This window comes from Eretmochelys imbricata, chromosome 16 (genome assembly GCF_965152235.1).
Source record: "Eretmochelys imbricata isolate rEreImb1 chromosome 16, rEreImb1.hap1, whole genome shotgun sequence".
Lineage (NCBI taxonomy): Eukaryota > Metazoa > Chordata > Testudines > Cheloniidae > Eretmochelys > Eretmochelys imbricata.
Window position 1 is genome coordinate 1841345 of NC_135587.1, and position 20109 is coordinate 1861453.

A 20109-nucleotide genomic window follows, 5' to 3' on the forward strand; every position below is an offset into this window, starting at 1 on the left:
GCTGGGTGGATGGCGATATGAAAATACGTGTCCTTCATGTTGAGGGCGGCGTACCAGTCCCCCATACCAGTCCCAGGGAAGGGATGATGGTGCCCAGAGAGACCATGCGGAACAGGGCCTTGACCAGGAATTTTTTGAGCCCGCTCAGGTCTAGGATGGGGTGAAGGCCCCCTTTGGCCTTGGGGATGAGGAAGTACCGGGAGTAGAACCCCTTCCCCCTTAAGCTGTGCGGCACCGCCTCTATCGCCCCCACCTCTAGCAACGAGCGGACTTCCTTCTCTAGGAGATGTTCATGAGAGGGGTCCCTGAAGAGGGATGGGGAAGGGGGGGGAGGGAGGTGAACTGCAGTGAGTACCCATTCCGCACCGTGCGCAAGACCCAACAGTCTGACGTAATGGGATAAAGGGGAGAAACGGGACAGGCGGTTTGGGAAACAAAGGGACGGATCCAGTGACTGGTCTGATACACTGTCCTCGAGTGCACCTTCAAAAGCCTGGCTTAGTGCCCGGCTGGGGTTTGTGCTGTCCTTGGTTCTAGCCTGGCGCATTATTATTGTTATTGTTCTTGCGCTGTCGCCTGATATCCCTGCCTCGCCTACGGTAAGGCTCATGCCTATGGCGAGGCTGGTACTGGCATTGATGGGGAGGCTGCGGCTTAAAGGGCTTCCTCTGGGCAGCCAGGATGTGCATACCCAGCGACTTGAGCGTAGCTCGTGAGTCCTTGAGGTTATGTAGCCTCGTGTCTGTCGGGTCCGAGAAGAGACCGGACCCTTCCAAGGGGAGGTCCTGGAGTGTATTCTGGACCTTGGGTGGCAGGCCTGACTCCTGGAGCCACACCGAGCGCCTCATGACCACCCCGACGCGATTGTTCTAGCCGCTGCGTCTGCCGAATCCAGGGAGGCCTGAAGAGAGGTCTCACAGTCTTAATGGTGTCCTCCTGCTCAACTGCCGCCTCGGCCTGCAACCCCAAGTTTTGGGCGACCCTGTGCAGCAATTCCTGGTGGGCTCTATGGTCTATCGGCGAAGGCCGGACACCTCTGTACCTGCCACCGCCTCATCAGGGGAAGACGAAGAGGTTAGCTGCTGCTTAACCCCCTCTGGTTGGTCTTCCTGCTCCCCATCTCCCGTGGGAGGGGCCTCCAGCTCAGGCCGGGGCAGGAGTCCATGGGACGGCACCGAGCTCGGTGCCTGTCTCTCCAATCTATGCTGGGGGGATGCTGGAGGCCTGGATACGGTTGCCTCCGGCACCATCTGGCATCGGTGCGGGGACTGGGACAGCTGCACCGAGTAACTTGCCCTGGACGGGGCCCCTTGGCACTCCTGATAGGCCCAGGGGGTCCAAAAGGGCCAATGGCCTGGCGGCCCCCACTGGAGTTGCCAGCTCCCTGCTGTCCGGGGCCTGGTGCTGGTAGCTATAGTGGCCGGAGTCAGTGCCAGACTGCAGCAACGCTGATTGCAAAGACCATGGCGGTGTCAACGATCTGCGCCGGGGGAGAACGAGCGGCTCCTGGATAAGCAGAAGCGGTACGGGTATCCCCAGGGCCGGGACTGGGATCTGGACCAGTGACGGCGTTCCCTGGACCAGGACCGTCTGCGGGAGTCCTCTGGCGAGGGCCATCTCAACTCCTCCCATTGCTGGTCTCTGGGTCGTGCCGGAGAGCGGTGTGCCCTTTTCTGGGTGCTTCTTCGCGTCGACCCGCTGCCGGTGCCGCAACCTCCTTCTGGGCCGCTGGCAAGTGTGAGTCCACAGAGTCGGAGCTCAACCGGGACCAACTCTAGGAGCTGTGCCGGGAGGGTGTCCTTGAGCGGCACACCATTGCCGTCGTACCCCTCGACAGCACCCCAGGAACGGGTGCTGCAGGGTTCTCCCCATACGGGAAGGGGTTCGCCGACAGCTCGATGAGGTCCTTTGCAGCCTCAAAGGTGCCAGGCGTAGAGGGCTGCTGATCCGTTATGCCCTCAAGCCCATCGTCTGCACTGAGCTCACTTAGGTCTGGGCTCGGTGGGGCTTGTGCTGCCGGGACCGCCAGCGTCAGCGCCGGTACCGCGGCCTTCCCACTCTTATCGGTGCTCGGGAGGCACCGGCCTCCTGTGCGGGGAACGACCGTGCCTTCCTTTAGGCTGCGCTGGGGGCCGCACGGGGAAGGACAAGCGGTGCCAGGGCCTAGCCTGGCACTCCGGGGCCGACAGTTTACGGTGTTTAGCCGGTGCTGGGTCTCTCTACGGCTCCAGGGCACTAAGCACCGAGGAAGCCTGAGCCGGCGTCGGGTGCTCTGGGCCCGGTGGCTGCAATGCGGCGCATCAACAGGCAAAAGTCTCTTTCTTGTCCTTGGCTTAAATGCCTTGCAAATCCTACACCGTTCAGTTTCATGTCCATCCCCCAGGTAACGTAGACACAAGTTGTGGGGGTCACTAACTGGCATAGGTTTGCAGCATGTGGCGCAAGTCTTGAAGTCATGGGCCTGCAGCATGCCCCGCGACCTGGGGCAGGTGCTGGAGGCCTCCAAGCACCAAATGACTTAAGTGTCCATAATCTGTATGTAAACGAACTAATAACAGCTACTCTAAAGGCTATGGAGCTGCTCCTCTACGAGAGAGAGAGAGAGAGAGAGAGAGAAGGAACTGGAGGGGATCGGGCCGGCGGGGGTATATATGCATGGCGCAGTGGCACCACTCGGGAGCCCCACCGGCCTGACGGGAGCTGCTAAGGGAAAAAGTTTCCGATGCTTGTGCACGTGGTGTGCGCACACCTAATGTGGAATGGATGTGAACAAGCACTCGAAGAAGAATGGCAGAAATCCACTCCAGGAGACGGAAAGGCATGAGGCTGACACCTTGCAGGGGAAGGGGAAAGAGATATAACTAGCCCTTTCACTCACCAGGACACCCAGCCCCCTTCCTCCCACTGCTCTCAGCCCTCCCTCCTTTATAGTAGTGCAGGGTCACCAGATCCCCATCATCTCATCCACTCCACTGCTCCCTGCTCTCCCTTCTCCCAAGGACTCCTGACAGGAATCTCACCCTGTCTTGTATCAGTGGATGGGCCCAGCTGACTGTCACACCCTCCATGGACGTGGGAAGTGACTACAGCAGAGTGCCGGCTCTGACACAGTTACAGCTCAGCACTACCTTCTGTTTTGTAAACTGACAAATCTAACTGCTCTGAAATCCACGTGTGCTCAGATTATTTTGGCATTTGCTACTCTCCTTGGCAGCGGTTCTGAAACTGGAGGTGAAAACCCCTCAAGGGGTCATGAGGTTATTTTTTGGGGCCACGAGCACATGCATGAAACAGAGAGCAACTGCTATAAAATATATAATTTAAATCTTGGGTTTTAAAAAATTACACACACCTTTCCGTTGCAATGTGTATTTACTTCCAAAAGAATTGTAAGTATGTAATACAGAGTTATTGTTCTGAAACAAAATATGTTTGTATTATCACCACTTTAAGGAAATTGGACTCTGCGGATCATAGTATTGTGTGCAGGTTTGTTGTCTTGAGACTGAAAAGGTGGGTCTGAGACAACATTAGAGGGATTGAGCATTCAGCAGCTGAAGACCTGCATTAAACCGCAGACCAATCAGAACACAGAGACGGGCAAAAAAAAAAAAAAAAGGAAATAATAATTTAACACTCAGACACACAGACAAGGGTGGTGCTGAGGGGGGCTAGTGGGGGCTATAGCCACCCCAAAATTTGCCTGAACTCCCCGCTCGTAGCCACCCCTTCCAGCACAAAGGTCAAACGATACTCAGAAATAAGGATGCCTCATATGGCATTGCCACCCTTACTTATGCAGTTGTGTGCTCCTACTGGCAGCAGAGTTGCCTTCATAGCTGGGTGACCAGCTGGCAGCTGCTGCTCTCTGGCCCCCCAGCTCAGAAGGCAACGCCTGCTGCCAGCAGAGGCCCAGAAGTAAGGGGGCAATGGGGCACTAAGTATACTGTGAAAAGTGATATGGACAAAGTTTCTCCCCCCCCCTCCACACCCCATTATTTAACAGTAACTATTTAAAAAAATATCTTTTGGACTTACAACATTATTTCTAAACAAATGTGTTTTAGTCTTAATTTATAAACAATGAGAACAGATATATTAATTTAAAACAATATGGTAATAAATTTAGCATTTAAAATAGCATTCAACATAAGAAAATGTGTTTTTAATTTATAAGGGAGGAGGTCACACTCAGAGGCTTGCTGTCTGAAAGGGGTTGCCAATACAAAAAGTTTGAGAACCACTGCTCTATGGGCATGCAAGGTATGGTTAGTGGCTTACATTTGAGGTTATTTAAGCAAGAAGTTCCCGACATTCCTCCCCCAGAGATCCCCCCAAAAAGAACATTTTTATACAACTCCCTTGCTCTTACAAAATTTTACACACACCTAGGCGGAAACCATGCTTCTAATGGTTCCCAGACTAATCTCATTTCCTTGGCATTTATCTCAGCTAGTACAAGGAAACCTCCTATAGGGCCAAGGTTACAACTGTTATGGGAACCAAATACACAGGTATTTTGCCTAGTTCCAAGACACTTACTGTGGAACTCTCTCCCCAGATATTTGAGATAATACTGACTTACATAACTGAATAACACTGTGATTATACCCAGTTCCGTAGGTTAGTTGCACAGATTGGGGTGTGCTGTTGTTCACCATTTCAGACTGGACATTTCAAACCCCTCCTGGTTCCTTGGTAGCATAACCCATAACTAGGAGAATTCTCTCCAGTTGACTGAGCTGCATTTGAACATTCCCCATGTCATCATGGAGGGGTGACGGGAAACCATAAATAAAAGAAGAAATGACTATTGAAGCAAACCGTCATTTGTCTCAAAGTCCTCAATAAATCTGAACTACATTCTGTCAAAGCAAACTAATATTCAATTATGTGACCAAACAACCTTTAGGAAAGAGAGAAAAATCTACATCTCAGAGAGATAGAAGACATTTTCTGTTTCAGATAGAATGAGATTCTAGAGCAAGTTACATCTGAGGACTCAGAATCAGGACCACAGATTCTCCCATTGCATTGTCCTCTAATCCACTGAAATCTGCTTCACTCACTGCTATCTGATTATTATTGAGTTGTGTTATTTGCAAATGTTTTACCATCATGATAATATTTTCTCTAGACTAGGGAATGCGGAGTAGATTGGGACATGTCAAGGGAAAATATATGAGCTAACCCAGAGTAGTATACTGGAGGCACGTCAGTATAGAGAATATAGCTGTGCTTCTATATCTGGATAGCTCAATGGAGCTAGCTAACTATAAAAACATGCTAACGGAGACCAGGCCCCAGTAGATTTTACCACAGTAAAGCTAACTGATGTAATTTCTGTTTTCCCCACCTGGGGCTGACGTGCTGTGACGTTCGGTACCTCGTGGGAACACCCTACACCCCCATGTTCATCCTTATAAAATGATTGTGTGGTATCCAATGCAAAATTTGTCATGTTGGGTGTTTTGTGAAGGCTCATGATGCACTGAGCATTGCTGTTACAGTGATGTTATAGTAATTGTTGTTGCAGTAATGTATACAGTTATGAGGCTGAAAATGTATCCTCATGGCTTAAAATAAGACCAGGCAAAAACACTCTAAGAGCAAAGGGGCAGTTCACACCTCATCAATGCATGTATGGGACAAACCCAGCACAGCCTCACAGGAATAAAGAACGCTGGCCTATGCAGTAACAAAAGGATCTGTTGGACTCTCGAGTGAGTCACCCCCTTTCCTTTGGTCAGTTTGGGACTGCGATGAGGTAATGCTCATCTGACTCTGAAAGTGGGGAGGGGGCAAAGCCAAGAGGGAAGAAAGAACATGGTAAGAGGGAGAGACGTTTGCCATGCTCTCTCTCTCTTCCATGTACATCTACAGACACCACACCAAGAGACTTAAGCACTGATCAAAGGGGACAGCCTGGCTGAAGAGCAACCAGCCAGCCTGTGGTGAGACGCATCAAAGTTTGTAACAGCACTGGAAGTGTTACAATCAGCTTAGAATGTGTTTTGCTTTTATTTCATTTGACCAAATCTGACCTGGTCACGAAATACGAGGAGGATACAAGACGGGAAGCCTCCTGATTCATACTGAGAAAGTAGTGCGGAAATAGATGAAGGGAATTTGGATGCAGGCCTCTGAAATGAGCAGGAGTCAGGCTAACTCTAGCTTTAATAACGCGAGATTTGTAGAAGCGGGGATAGTGAGAAGCGAGTGGAAAATAACTGTGAAAGAGGCTGCTGTGACCTTGTATTAGATAAGAATAGAATGCAGACTATAAGAGAAATGGTAAGAAAAATAAGATATCATGAAGGAATATGTATAAACAATATGCAGTTGTTGCTTATTATTGTCTGTAATAATGGTATAAATACTTGCTCAAATTGTTTATCTGGGAGAGACCTGCCTAGGTGGGGGAAACCCTGTGTCCTAGTGCACTCTCTCCCTCTGTACAATTGCTTGAGATAATAAACTGTATCTGACTTGCTGCACCCAACCTGAGAGCAAGAACTGTGTTTTTCCTCCAACAATTTGGGGGCTCGTACAGGATGGCAATGCCTGCAAAGACAACGGCAGCTGCTGCGGACCATTCCCTTTCGAACCTCATGGCACCACAATAGAGGTAAGAGACCTTTTGAAATCTTTATTGGGGTATCGGAGAAGGACTGCCTGAGAGGCTGTCTGTCCCTTTTGGGGCCATCCAAACTTATTGATTGTGCAGCAAGATCAGATACAGAGCGGTGCTGGGGAACTGTTTTGCCGCGCCCAATAAGGTTAATGTACTGGTACTTTCACATAAGGGAAAGGTTGTATTAAGTCCGGATGCATCATGGTATGCAGGAATAGAGGGGTGTGTGTGTGTGTAAGATGCCCAAAGCACCCTGCGAAGCCAAAGGCTTGTGACCGGGGTTGTCTCTAATACAAGCCCGGTGGACTGCACCTCAGTAAAAGATCCTGACTGGGGGGCTGTCTCTGCATGGCATCGCCTGGCGAGCAGCCTGCTTGGGTCTAGGGTTGTGTGCCTCTATCCATCTTGTCCCTTTCTCCCATGCTTATGAGCCACTGACTGGTCTGACCATCTCACTGGAAGCAATCAGAGTAAGCTGCGCTGTCCCTCTGAGACTAGCCGACGCTCTTTGCTGAAGGGAGGTATAGGAAGGTCGTGGTCATCCTCGATAAATCTTTCCTGTGTGAGTGATCCGAGTGGAAGAGATATTCTTAGCTTATCAGCTCCCTACTGTGTGCCTAGAAAATGGGTGAGGGGCAGTCTAAATATTCCCCCGTGCCCCTTAATGGTATGCCAGCATATCACATGTATGTACATTATGGTCTTAGGACCTGCAGGTATTTGAAAAATTGGAATCTTCACACGCATGATAATCCATCTAAACAATTCCCACTAGAAGGTACCTTCAATTTAAATAAAATCATACGCCTCAGAGGAAGCCACAAAAACTCCACGAGTCTCGGATGCGGAGTCTAAAGGACTCCCAGGAAAAATTAAGAACTCAAGTACAGGCTTTGAAATGAAATATAAAGCATCCAGATGCCTCCCAAATTATTTTTTGTTAACCCCCCAGCTTCTTTATATTCCCAATTAGTTAAGACTGAAGTCAAGGAGGGAAAAGAATGGGTTAATTTTAAAAGTTAGCTTGGCCTGAGAGATAAGAAGAAAGCTACTTTGCGTTAAAGATCAGGAATCTGCACAGACTAGGCCAAGCACAAAAAAACCCCTGCTTTCAGTCCCAGCTGGCTGTGAAGAAAATATAGACAAAGGTAAAACAAAGGCAAATAAGTTGCAGGACTGAGATTATATTTGCGAAAGTTAGCCACCCGGTGAGACCCAACAGTCTGCCTTTGCAACCCTGGAGCGGATGTGGTTTGGGGATGCTAAAGAAGCCACAGGCAGCCGGCCTTGACTGGAATACCTCCCAAAAGCGGAAGCAAGTTGTAAATTTTTACAGTGTATCTCTGGACAATCTGTGCACAGGATAACCTCCCGTCCATCTCTCTCTCTCTCTCTGTCTCTCCTACTCCCTGGGCGTGGCCAACCTGGGAAGTGTGTCTCTGAGTATAAAAGGGGGGTCAGGGTTTGAGCATTAACGTTTTCTCTTCCCTTGAGTGCTGTTATATTATTATTTTATTAATTAATGCTTTAAATTCAGTCACATGGTGTGTTCTCTTCATCTCCGCGCTACGATCCTGTGGTTTTAGCCAGATCAACTAAGGCACAGGCAAACTGGTAATGAAAATCTGTCACAGCTGTAATGGAAAATTGAGGACAGAGAGAACCCTGCAGAGTGCACAGCATCTATCTGTTTTGCCCTTGATATTTTACGTTTGCTTTGTTTGGCACAGTTGGTATTACGTGTTAAGAACTGTATGATTAAAGGTGAGCCCCACTCTCAGCCGTAGTAGGTCTGAGAACCGGAGAGGGGTTTAGCATTCCTCTCTCCACCCCACTCAGTGGTGACAGAGTGCAAGTGGATGTAATCCTGGGTGTAGAAGTCCAGGCTGGTGGAGGGGAGGACTTGTGGAGTCTCGCTCCACGCATATAATCCTTGGTGCATACATCCTTAGCCGTAACATGCCTGGGGTACAAAGAGGAGTTGGGGATAAGGAAAGAGATGTGTACCTGACAGCTAGAACTGAGCAATTAAAAGTATAGATTATGAACCAGGCAGCAACTCAAACCTATGCCCAGGACCAGTTGCAAGCCTTAAGACAGGACTTCCAGGCAGAAAAGGAAGCACTGGTTAAGCAAGTACCAGTCCTTCAGAGACTTGTCAAAATTTAACCATTTGTGCTCAGCATACGCCGTAACAGCAGTGTGTCTGCCATAAGAGGAAATTAAATAGTTAAAACACCAATTGGCCGTGTGTTCTGTCCAGGTGACAAGCCTCACAGGGGGAGGACTTGTGTAGCCCTTGTGAGTGAGAATATTTAAGAGAAGAGACCAGAAGGGCTGGGGGCTAGTTAAGAAGCCCACCCTCCTTGTTAAATTGGTAGTGGGACAAAGCTGGTGCCCATGGAAGGGACAGTTCAGAGAGAAAAACAGGATCGGGCCCAAGCAGACAGGCAACAGAGAGATTGGAAAACAGGTTGGAAACTTGGAGGGCATAGTGAAAGAAAAGGAGTAAATAATTACAGCAATGGGAAACTTAAATCCCGGAATAATGCTTGGAATGGTAAAATCTGAGTTGATTGGGTATCATTTTCTGTGATAAGCAAGTGATTTAAGAAAGGAAAGTGAGAAGTTAACTCTGTAGTTGCTGGAGGGAATTAAGCAGTTGAACTTTGTGAAATACTAGAAAGAAAAAGAATTCTTGGTTTCTTTGCAGACATTTTGAAAAAAAAATGTGCCCTTTTCCAAAGGAATGCAATTATACAGTGCTACTTAATTAATATCTTATTAGGCTCCAAGGGACTACAGTAGGTGGTGTCTTCCTTTTCAGATCGCTGTGTGTTTGAAAGCAGGAGTTAAAAGTAAAAGGCAATCAAAAGTCTGGTAACGTTTATTGTGTCCTTTTTTAAGTAAGAATCTCTAAACCGTGGATAGCTTTGGATCCAAAAGCACACCGGAAAGCATCTGTTTTAATGTAAATTACCTAACTGATAAGGTAGAAGTCACTAAAACCTGGGCTGCCTATGAAACAAATACAAGAAAATAAGGGTAATTCCTCTGTTTTGCCTGCAATTAACAAGGGTATTTGTGTAAAAAGGAAATATTTTAAGCAATGACTGACTGCCCAGAAGGGGTAGATCTATGTTCTTTTTGTCTTTCAGAAAATCAGAGAAAACTGATACCAGCTGAAAAGCAATTCAACATATCATGAATTTACTGGCACAATAGGAATTAAGTTCTGTGTTCTATGTCCTGCCTTGTGGTGTTTGTCTTGTGGCCAGAATTGCTGTGTTTAATTTTTCATAGGACAGTTTAGTTTAAAACTAAATAGAAGGGTTAAATCAAAATGCAGATCCTTGTGTTATTCAACTTGGAATACAAAGTGTCTGGATAATATCAGGAAAATGTGATATACTAAAGTTTAATACATTTGCTTAAGTAAGAAAAAGAAATTTCATTGGCCAGATCTTTTCATTGAAAAAATTGTTGTTAAAATTTGCACACCAACAGTCTTTGGAAGCAAGCACATGAAAGGTTAACCCACTCCCCATATTGCACATGGGATCCTTCTGGCTACCTCAAATTTCTAGCCAGAGGGCTGGGGAGGGAGGAAAGCTATTGGACACCAGAAGTTGTACCAAGTGGACTCCTCAAAAGTGGGTGTGCTTGTCCTGGCTTGTTGCTCCAAAGCTCTGTAATAAAGTCATTTTACTAGAAGGGTGTAAGTGGCATACATTGAACAATAAGATTAAAGTGCTGCATAAAGGGCAAGGTATATGTATTCACTTTTTAACAAAGGTATGTGAGTGGAAAGTGAAAGTTCCTTTGTAGGTTAGAAGAAGCCAAAAAGGGGGGAAAAAAAAGAACTGAGGACGAGTTAACTCAATGCTGTAGCTGGCAGGCTTGGTCCAAAGATAAGACAGTGGCCCGCCCAAGGACACTGCTCACAGCCAAGAAAGAGAGCAGGGCTTGAATGTGCCCAAACAGCCATGAGATCTGCAAAACACTATCAGGCACTAATGAAATATGTTAAGTATGTTTATACACAGGTGAAAGAAGCACTACCCAAGGATCCTGAACAACCCTGCCACTCGCTAGAACCCAGTCTACATAAAGGTCCATCAGCAAAAGACTGCCCTGGCTCCGCGCTGGAAAGGTCCTTACCAAGTCCTGCTAACCACCAACACTGCTGTGAAGTGCCCAGGACTGACTACCTGGACCCATGCTTCTCACTGCAAAAAGGTCCCTCCACCTCAGGATGAATCCCCGACTGATGATTGCTATGTCTCCTCTTGATGCTGCTGTTCCATCTGGACAGCAAGAGAAAAGGACAAGATGGAGTGCTAGTAACCTCTCCCTTGTCCACTGACAGACCTACTGTGCCTTTGAATTTTGCTAGAAGAATCAAAGCATTTCAGGATGATGTGCTAGTAACCTCTCCCCTGTATAATGTAAAACCACAACTGTTCCAAGAGAGAAGAAAGAACGCCCGCTCTGCTGAAACCACCAAGATCCAAGGATTCCTGACTACAAAAGACATCGATAGTTGGCCTTGGTGGCGAAGACGGAGCATTGTACACTGGCAGGGAAGGAGTTGTGGGATGTATTCTTGGGAATGTGGAGTGAAGTAGTGGGGTGGATTTATTCCAGGGGCTGGAATCTGTGCTTATGGGCAAGTACCATCAGAATGCACTGCCCTCCCTAATTGTCTTCTGGATGATGAATACCAAAAATGCCTTACAGTCATGAACATTACTCCCACCATTCCCTCCACCTTTGCCACCGCAAATACAAATGATACTGTATATTCTAACGAAACCTATTGGCCAAGACCTTCACATCTAAGTGATTTATTGAAATGTTCAGAAAATTTATTTTTTTAAGGTTCAGAATAGTTCATATGAGAGAACAACTGAATGGAAAACAAATGGATCAGTGGAACTAGAAATATATATCACTAAAGATGAACCCCAAGAATCAGAAATCAAGATTAGTGGGTTCTATAGCGAAGAAGATATGATGGTCATTCCTGGAGTCTGTAAGATGTTAGATGAAAGAGGTCCTCATTGTTATTTGGTCACACAATTAGTGAATAATCAAACATATACCCAAAGAGTTTGTTCTGTCACTAGAAATTTTACTTGTACTGAAATTATTCCAGTAACTAATAATTTAACCTGTACCATATTGCAATATACCCCCTCTTATGTCATTGATGCTAATGCCTCTCGGAAGTATATAAACCTCTTTAGCCAGATGTGGTATAGTACTGTACCAGAAAGAGATGTAGTAGGATATCGATGGACTGTGATTAATGCTACATTAGGGACTATAAAATTCACACTGCCCTTATCCAGTTTTCAAATTACCTCTACATATCCAAATTGCTCAAAAGGGGCTGCCATTAAGCTAACACTACAAAGGGCCTGGGTTTCCTCTAGAAAGAAGAGGGACTTAGCTGAATCCCTATGGGATGGGGCCAATAGTGCAGCAGCAATTTGGAATATTTATAGAAACCAAGAACATGAAGAGAAATTAGGACAATTGGAAAAAGTTACTGGCCTTATAACTGGAGCACAACTAACCCAGGTTCAGCCTGGAGTGGGTGAATTATGTGTTATCTCCACCCTTAGTTCAATGACCCAGAAGCTGTTAACAGAGATGGTACTGAATATCACTGAGGCTGGGAAGGCACTGGAGTGGGATCTGGCTTGCTCAGAAATTCAGGATTTCCTGAATGACCAGCTGATGGCCATTCGGAGTGATCTCGAGCATCAGGCCTGGCCTACTGCCCTTGCAGACACTTCAGGATTATCATCTGATCTGTGGCCACGGAGACACACTTGGAGATATTCTTGGTGGAGGTGCAAACATTCACAGTGTTCCTTTCAAGCATACGGACTGGTTGGAGGGATGTGGGCTCCCACATACCATACCCTGCCTGGTCCGTGGGGAGGATGCATGTGGACTGGGTAATTCACCGAGACATTTGGGAACTTAGACTACCTGGTATGCCTAATAGATTTTGTGTCAGTGCTCCCAGAATAACACCCAACATTTGGATAGGGAGAAGGAGTCAATGAACATTCTGGCCATTAGAACCCTCACAGCTTCAGTGTGAACGTAAACTGAAGCCAGGGGAAGTTGTCACTGCTCATGACAATGTTTGTTGGGAGGGTATGGGACAACTTACTACCCTGACAGGGCACCTACTCTTCCAAGCTAACGATAGCTGTGTGCATGTTGAGGCCACCATATTACAAGATATTCATTTTAATCTCACCACTGCTGCAGGCCTGCGGATAGAATTTTTCAATCAGCCCTTAGGTTTCAGATACCCTTTAACTGGATCACCCTAATACCTGATCGATTCCAAAATTTACTTTCACTCCTACTAGAGATTCAGAAAATTTCTGAATTACAAGGGCAACTTCATGTGCTTCAAAATATATATCAAGTTGAAAAGTATGCCATTCATACCGTTTATAGTGTGTCTATCTTATATACTAAGTATGATGTATTGTGTTTTGTGACTAAAACTGTGCAACAACCCCATTATAGTACTATTGTGGGCATGTTATTGCTTGTATTGTTATTTGGTTTAGGGTTATGTTATGTTGTTGTAAAGGACATAATAATGATACTTTTCATGTCCATACTAACCACGCATTGTCATTGTATCCAGTTAAAACCCCTAATACTGAACTATTTGATGCAGAGTTTGAAATACAAAATTTAATGAAAATGGAAGTTTAGAATTGACAGTTGTGCTGGAAGCACAAAGGGGGGAGTGCGGAAGTAGATAAAGAGAATTTGGATGCAAGCCTCTGAAATGAGCAGGAGTCAGGCTAACTCTAGCTTTAATAACACGAGATTTGTAGAAGCGGGGATAGTGCGAAGTGAGTGGAAAACAACTGTGAAAGAGGCTGTTGTGACCTTGTATTAGAGAAGAATAGAATGTAGACTATAACAGAAATGGTAAGAAAAATAAGATATCATGAAGGAATATGTATAAACAATATGCAGTTGTTGCTTATTATTGTCTGTAATAAAGGTTTAAATACTTGCTCAAATTTTTTATCTGCCTAGGTGGGGGAAACCCTGTGTCCTAGTGCACTCTCTCCCTCTGTGCAATTGCTTGAGATAATAAACTGTATCTGACTTGCTGCACCCAACCTGAGAGTGAGAACTGTGTTCTTCTCCGACAGTAGGGCAATCAGCTAGTTATTTTAGGTGCATGTACATGAACGCAAGAAGCCTGGGAAACAAACAGGAAAAATTGGAAGTCCTGGCACAATCAAGGAACTATGACATGACTGGAATAACAGAAACTTGGTGGGGCAGTTCACATGACTGGAGCACTGTTATGGATGGGTATAAACTGTTTAGGAAGGACAGGTACAGGAGGAAAGGTGGAGGAGTTGCATTGTATGTAAGAGAGTGGTATGATTGCTCAGAGCTCCAGTTTGAAACTGCAGAAAAGCCTGTTGAGAGTCTTTGGGTTAAGTTTAGAGGCAAGAGCAACAAGAGTGATGCCATGGTGGGCATGTGCTATAGACCACCAGATCAGAAGGATGAGGTAGACGAGGCTTTCTTTGGACAACTAACTGAAGTTTCCAGATCACAAGCCCTGGTTCTAATGGGGGACTTCAATCACCCTGACATCTGCTGGGAGAGCAATACAGCAATCCAGGAAGTTTTTGGAGAGTGTTGGGGAGAACTTCCTGGTACAAGTGCTGGATGAAGTGACTAGGGGCCGTGCTCCTCTTGACCTGCTACTTACAAACAGGGAAGAATTGGTAGGGAAAATAGAAGTGGGTGGCAACCTAAGCAGCAGTGACCATGAGATGGTTGAGTTCAGGATCCTGACAAAAGGAAGAAAGGAGAGTAGCAAAATACGGACCCTGGACCTCAGAAAAGCAGACTTTGACTCCCTTAGGGAACTGATGGGCTGGATCCCCCGGGAAGCTAATATGAGGGGGCAAGGAGTCCAGGAGAGCTGGCGGTATTTTAATGTTCTCTGAGCTTGTGACGTTTCAGGGAGGGGGGAATGTTGACCTGGGAATGTGGGGATGGGATACGTGAGAGCCTGTAACCTGAGCCAGGAGGGGGTTGGGGCCAGGTGACACCTTTGCCCGGGAAACTGGACAAAGGCTGGAGGAGGAGCTGGGGGGAGGCTGGGTGGGATGCTGGAGGGTTTTTCTTTCAGTTTGGCGTGGGCTAGGGAAGAGGGGAGAGCCCCAGAGTGGGGGTCTAAGCTCTCTACCCCCCACAGGGAGCCCTGACTAAGGAGTCCTGTTCATGCCTACAAGCTCGGGGCTGGATTGTGTTCCTTGTCATCTCTAATAAACCTGCTGTTCTACTGGCTGGCTGAGAGTCACGGTGAACGTGAATCGCAGGAAACAAGGGTACAGGACCCTGACTCCCCCACGCTTCATAACAGAGCTCATGCAGTCCTCCCGCACTGAAAGAGCTCAGCAAAATGCATGGAGGCAAGCAATGTCAGAGTTCAGAAAAGCACAAAATGAACACGAGGACAGGAGGGACGCACAAGATGAGAGGTGGCGGGAGCCAGAGGAGAGGTGGCGGGAGAAAGAGGAGAGGTGGCGGGATGCAATGCTGAGGCTACTAGAGGATCAAACTGATATGCTCCTGCATATGGTTGAGCTGCAGGAAAGGCAGCAGGAGCACAGACTGTCGCTGCAGCCCCTGTGTAACCACCTGCCCTCCTCCCCAAGTTCCATAGCCTCCTCACCCAGATGCCCAAGAACACGGGGGGGAAGGGGGTGAGACGGGGCACGCTCCAGGCAAACAAATCTACTTCTATAAATTCAACCTAATTCCGTAGTGTAGTCATACCCTTAGTGCAAGGCTAACAGGGTGGTAACATTGTAAAAGTCTGAGATGGACTGTGTGCAGTAGGCTCAGTGTTTGAGTGAAGGCTAAGGGTAGATAGCCAGTGATGAGCTGCCAAAAGCTGATGAACCGGTTCCTTCAGTCGCTCCGGGTCTTCGGCAGCAGATCCTTCAGTGCCGCTGAAGACCGGAGCGAGTTAGGGACCCGCCGCCGAAGTACCGCCAAAGACCTGGAGCACCACTGGGTGAGTAAAAATTAAAAAGGGGAGCCTCCTCAGATGACAGCTCAGGCGGCCCGGACAGGATGTGGCCTGCGGGCCGGAGTTTGCCCACCCCTTTAACGACCGGTTCTAAACCGGCTTCAAAATTTAACAACCAGTTCACACGAACCGGTGCGAACCAGCTCCAGCTCACCACTGTAGATAGCTTCTGTTCCTTGCACTGGACCTAACCCCAAGTTTTGCGTTAGCAAAGAGAAGGTGTTAAACTTTGTGCTATACCACACTTGTGCTCTGTTCCCAAAGTATTCTGTAGCCACCAGGGTAATGTTTGTCATTGGCCAGTTGGGGTGTTGCTGAAACAGGGCACAGTTGAGTTGCATTGTGAGATGTTGTGAACCTTAACTCCTCATTTCCCCTTCTAATACCTGGGGGAACAGTAATCCTTACCCAGCGAGGTCACAGTCTCATAGTTCTCCAGTATTACATCTCTGTAGAGGGTTTTCTGACCCAGGTCCAGAAGAGCCCACTCTTCCTTGGTGAAATACACAGCCACCTCCTCAAAGGTCACCAGCCCCTGAAAAAGCAAGAGCCTCCTGACAACCCCATCGTTCAGAGGGGAGGAGGGCCAACCACATAGAAGATCTGGGAGACAGGCTGTCAGCATAGTCCTACCCCCATCCCATCAGAGCAGCTAGGAGGCATCAGGGTGAGGGGAGAAAGACAGAGCCCTGCACCCCTCCCAGCAGAGAGAGGGGGCAGGGGTCTTCACATTCATCACTCACCTATTAGCCAGAGGCTGATACAGGAGATGGAGCCCCCAGCAGGAACAAGGGACAACTCTCTGGTGAGAATCAGAACACTCTCCCCATGGCCAGCAGGCGGGATGGGGTATCTTCCCTGGGCCTTACTGGTGGGTTCCCCTTTAAATCTCACAGGGGCCTCTGGCTAATAGGTTCAGGCTCCAGTATTGGAGTCTAGTAAGTTTTCTCAGCCCACTCCAGGCTGTTTGCTTCCTGTTTGTCAAATCAGGAAATTCCCACCCACAAACTCCATGCATCTGTTGCTGGGATCTAGGTCTCACAGTAAACAAATCCCAACAGGTTTGTCATCACACTGCCCCCCTTCATTTCTCCACCCTGAGTATTTCCTAACCCCTCCCACCTTCAAACTAACCCCCCCAGAAATGCCAACCTCCTCTGTATTTACTGCCCTCCTCCCTCCAACAGGAACCCACCAGCAACTCCCTGATAATCCCTACCTCAACTGGCTCCACTGCAGCCATTTCCCTTTCCTGGTCCCTGGAAGGACGGAAAAACCTGGCAGAAAACATGGATATTGCGCTGCAGCCTGTTAGGGCAAAAAGGACAATTGGGGACACGTCAGAACAGGAAATAATTTCACAGCACAACTCCCCCCAGGCTCTTTCCCTGCACACTGATGTTCTAGACTGTCCTGCATGTAACAGAAAAATTCAAAACTAGGGCTGTCAATTAATCACAGTTAACTTTCGCAATTTGTTTCAGTTAACTGCGATTAATCAGAGTTTTAATCGCACTGTTAAACAATACCAATTTAAATTTATTGGAAATATTTTTGGATGTTCTTCTACATTTTCAAATATATTGATTTCTATTACAACACGGAATACAAAGTGTACAGTGCTCACTTTATATTATTTTTTCTTACAAATATTTGCACTGTAGAAAAGATAAAATATTGTAATGTGATCGCTTTATCGTGAAAGTGCAACTTACAAATGTAGATTTTCTGTTGTTACATAAATGCACTCAAAAACACAACAGTGTAAAAATTTAGCGCTACAAGTCCACTCAGTCCTACTTCTTGTTCAGCCAATCGCTAAGACAAACAAGTTTGTTTACATTTACCGGCGATAATGCTGCCCGCTTCTTACATACAATGTCACCTGAAAGTGAGAACAGGCATTCACATGGCCCTTTTGTAGCCAGCACTGCAAAATATTTATGTGCCAGCTATGCTAACATCCATATTCCCCTTCATGCTTCAGCCATCATTCCAGAGGACATGTCTCCATGATGACGATGGTCGTTAAAAAATAATGTGTTAATTAAATTTGAGACTGAAGATCTTGAGGGAGACCATTATGTCTCCTGCTCCATGGTTTTATCTGCATTCTGCCATATATTTCATTTTATAGCAGTCTCGGATGATGACCCAGCATATGTTGCTCATTTTAAGAACATTTATACTACGGAGCTGATAAAATGCAAAGAAGGTACTAATGTGAGATTTCTAAAGATAGCTACAGCACTTGACCAAGGTGTAAGAATCTGAAGTGCCGTCCGAAATCTGAGAAGGCCGAGGTGTGGAACATGTGGTCAGAAGTTCTAAAGGAGCAACACTGATGCAGACGCTACAGAACCCGAACTGCTAGACAAGAAAATCAATCTTCTGATGGCGGCATACGACTCAGATGATGAAAATGAACATATGTCAGTCCGCACTGCTTTGGATTGATATGGAGCAGTACCCATCATCAGCATGGAAGCATGTCCCTGACTGGCCTGGCCTCTAAATGCCAGAAACTGGAAGCCCCCCCCGCCCTTTTGGGAAGGTGTGTCTCAGGGCTTTGCAAGCTGCTGCATCCATTAAAACCCATCGCAGTTGGGAAATGACTCAGGGCAACAATTTCCTATATAAACAAAGAAAGTTTGCTGCACATCAAATGGGTGGGAAAATATCCCAAATCTGAGATTTTAAATTGAACTAGAGAGAAAAGGGGAGAAATCAACACGGATTTTACATCCATTGGTGACAATCAGAAAGAGAAATCAGAGAAAAAGGGGGTAAAACCTGAAAAGGAAAACAGAGAAAGGGTCAATAATTCCTCCGTCAGCAGCACCCCTTCATGGCTGAATTGCCGCCTTCACACCTGAAAGGAAACGTCCTTTCTTTGACTCCTGTCCCTGGGCGCTGGGCGGCTGGGGTGCAGGGGCAGGCAGGAAGTGACCCCAGGAAGCTGATTTGAGGCTAGCACAGGGCACCCCAGGAGCGAAGCCAAACCAGCCCCTAGGCTCAGCGATGGGGGAGGGGAGGGTGACCAGACGTCTGTCCCGATTTTTAGTTTTGTCCCTTGGACGCCATTTGTCCCGGTACTGCCGCACTGGCCGCTCCGGCGGCTTTTTTCTTTTGCTTCCCCCATGCGTCCCGATATTTGGTCCGTCTCACCGGGTAACCCGAGGGGAGGGGAGCACGTTACAAACTGGTGCCCGGGGAGGCAGGTCACGGGGAGGGGGAAGAAGAAGCCCGGGCCAGGTCCATGTGTGGGCAAGGGGACGGTCAGACCGGGGGGGGGCAGGACGCGGGCGGGGCAGGTGGGACCCCGGGACTGAGGCTCCCCCCGCCCAGCGAGCAGCCCCTGCCCCCGCTCCCGGGCTCCCCACAGCGCAGACTGCCCGGGACCAGGCTCCAGTTCGCCTTAGAAAGCGGAAGGAACCCGGGAGGCTTCGGGGGGGCGGGTCTGAGAGGCGCCGGCTGCGGGAGAGGCGCGGAGCCAGGCCCTTACCTGAGCGAGAGAAGGCGGAAGCGCCCCCCAGGGCAGCCTGGGAGATGTAGTTCCTGACTCTCTTGGGAGCGGAAGTGACGTTCGGCGGGGGAATGACGAGCAGGGCTGAGAGTTCGTGAGGGCCGTTGGAGCCTCTCCCAGGCCCGGGGAAGAGTTTTGTATCGCTTGAGAGCTTGTCTCGCCCGCCCACAGACGCTGGTCCCGTGAAAGATGGGCTCCGGGCATGCGCAAATGCGGGGGAGTATCGCATGCGCAGATGGCGGGGGGGAGGGAAGAGTCCCGCATGCGCAGATGGCGGGGAAGGGAGAATCCTACAACCGCAGAGGAAGAAGTCACAGAACTCATTTCCCAGAGCACCTGGGGCTCCCCCAGGAATCCCCCCTCAGTCTTTAGGCTCAGGCAGCCCCGCCTGGGGGCTGGGAGCCGTGCGGGTGCTGGGGAGGCAGGAGTCCGGGACAACAAAGGAAGGACTGCGGGTACGTCTACAGGACGAAATTATTTCGAAATTATTCTATTTGAATTTTCGGAAGCTATTTTATACATTCGGTCTCCTGTGTCCCCACTGAAGCATGTGAATTCGGCGGATTGCGTCCACAGTACCAAGGCTAGCATTGAATGTCGGAGCGGTGCACTGTGGGTAGCTATCCCACAGTTCCCGCAGTCCCCGCCGCCCACTGGAATTCTGGGTTAACCTCCCAGAGCATGATGGGCCAAAAACATTCTCACGGGTGTTTCTGGGTGTGTGTCATCACAAAGCTGTGGCAGACAATCGTTTCATGCCTTTTTGGCGTGCAGACACCATGCTGCTTTCAGCAGATGGTGCACCGCTGCTCTCCTGCTACTATGAATCCACCTCTC

The 20109-nt window shown here is 48.0% G+C and overlaps 1 protein-coding gene across 13 annotated transcripts in view; it reads right to left on the bottom strand.

The window, feature by feature from the left end:
- The window catches only part of LOC144276191 (uncharacterized), a 76540-nt gene extending 56958 nt beyond the window's left edge, over window positions 1-19582 (bottom strand). For 10 of the 13 annotated variants that reach the window (XR_013348194.1, XR_013348198.1, XR_013348197.1 and 7 more), the window contains exons 1-3: window positions 19252-19582; window positions 16966-17054; window positions 16155-16281 (exon numbers count right to left, since the gene is read on the bottom strand). Coding sequence is in view for 5 of the 13 variants with exons in the window: in XM_077836125.1 (XP_077692251.1) it covers window positions 16155-16281; window positions 16966-17054; window positions 19252-19501 (466 nt within the window). In the remaining 8 variants the exon portion in view is untranslated. Of the gene's footprint in view, window positions 1-16154; window positions 16282-16965; window positions 17055-19251 lie in introns of those variants that run through there. The other 3 variants (XM_077836128.1, XM_077836127.1, XM_077836126.1) reach the window with 1 other exon arrangement.
- Between the last annotated feature and the right edge of the window lie 527 nt (window positions 19583-20109).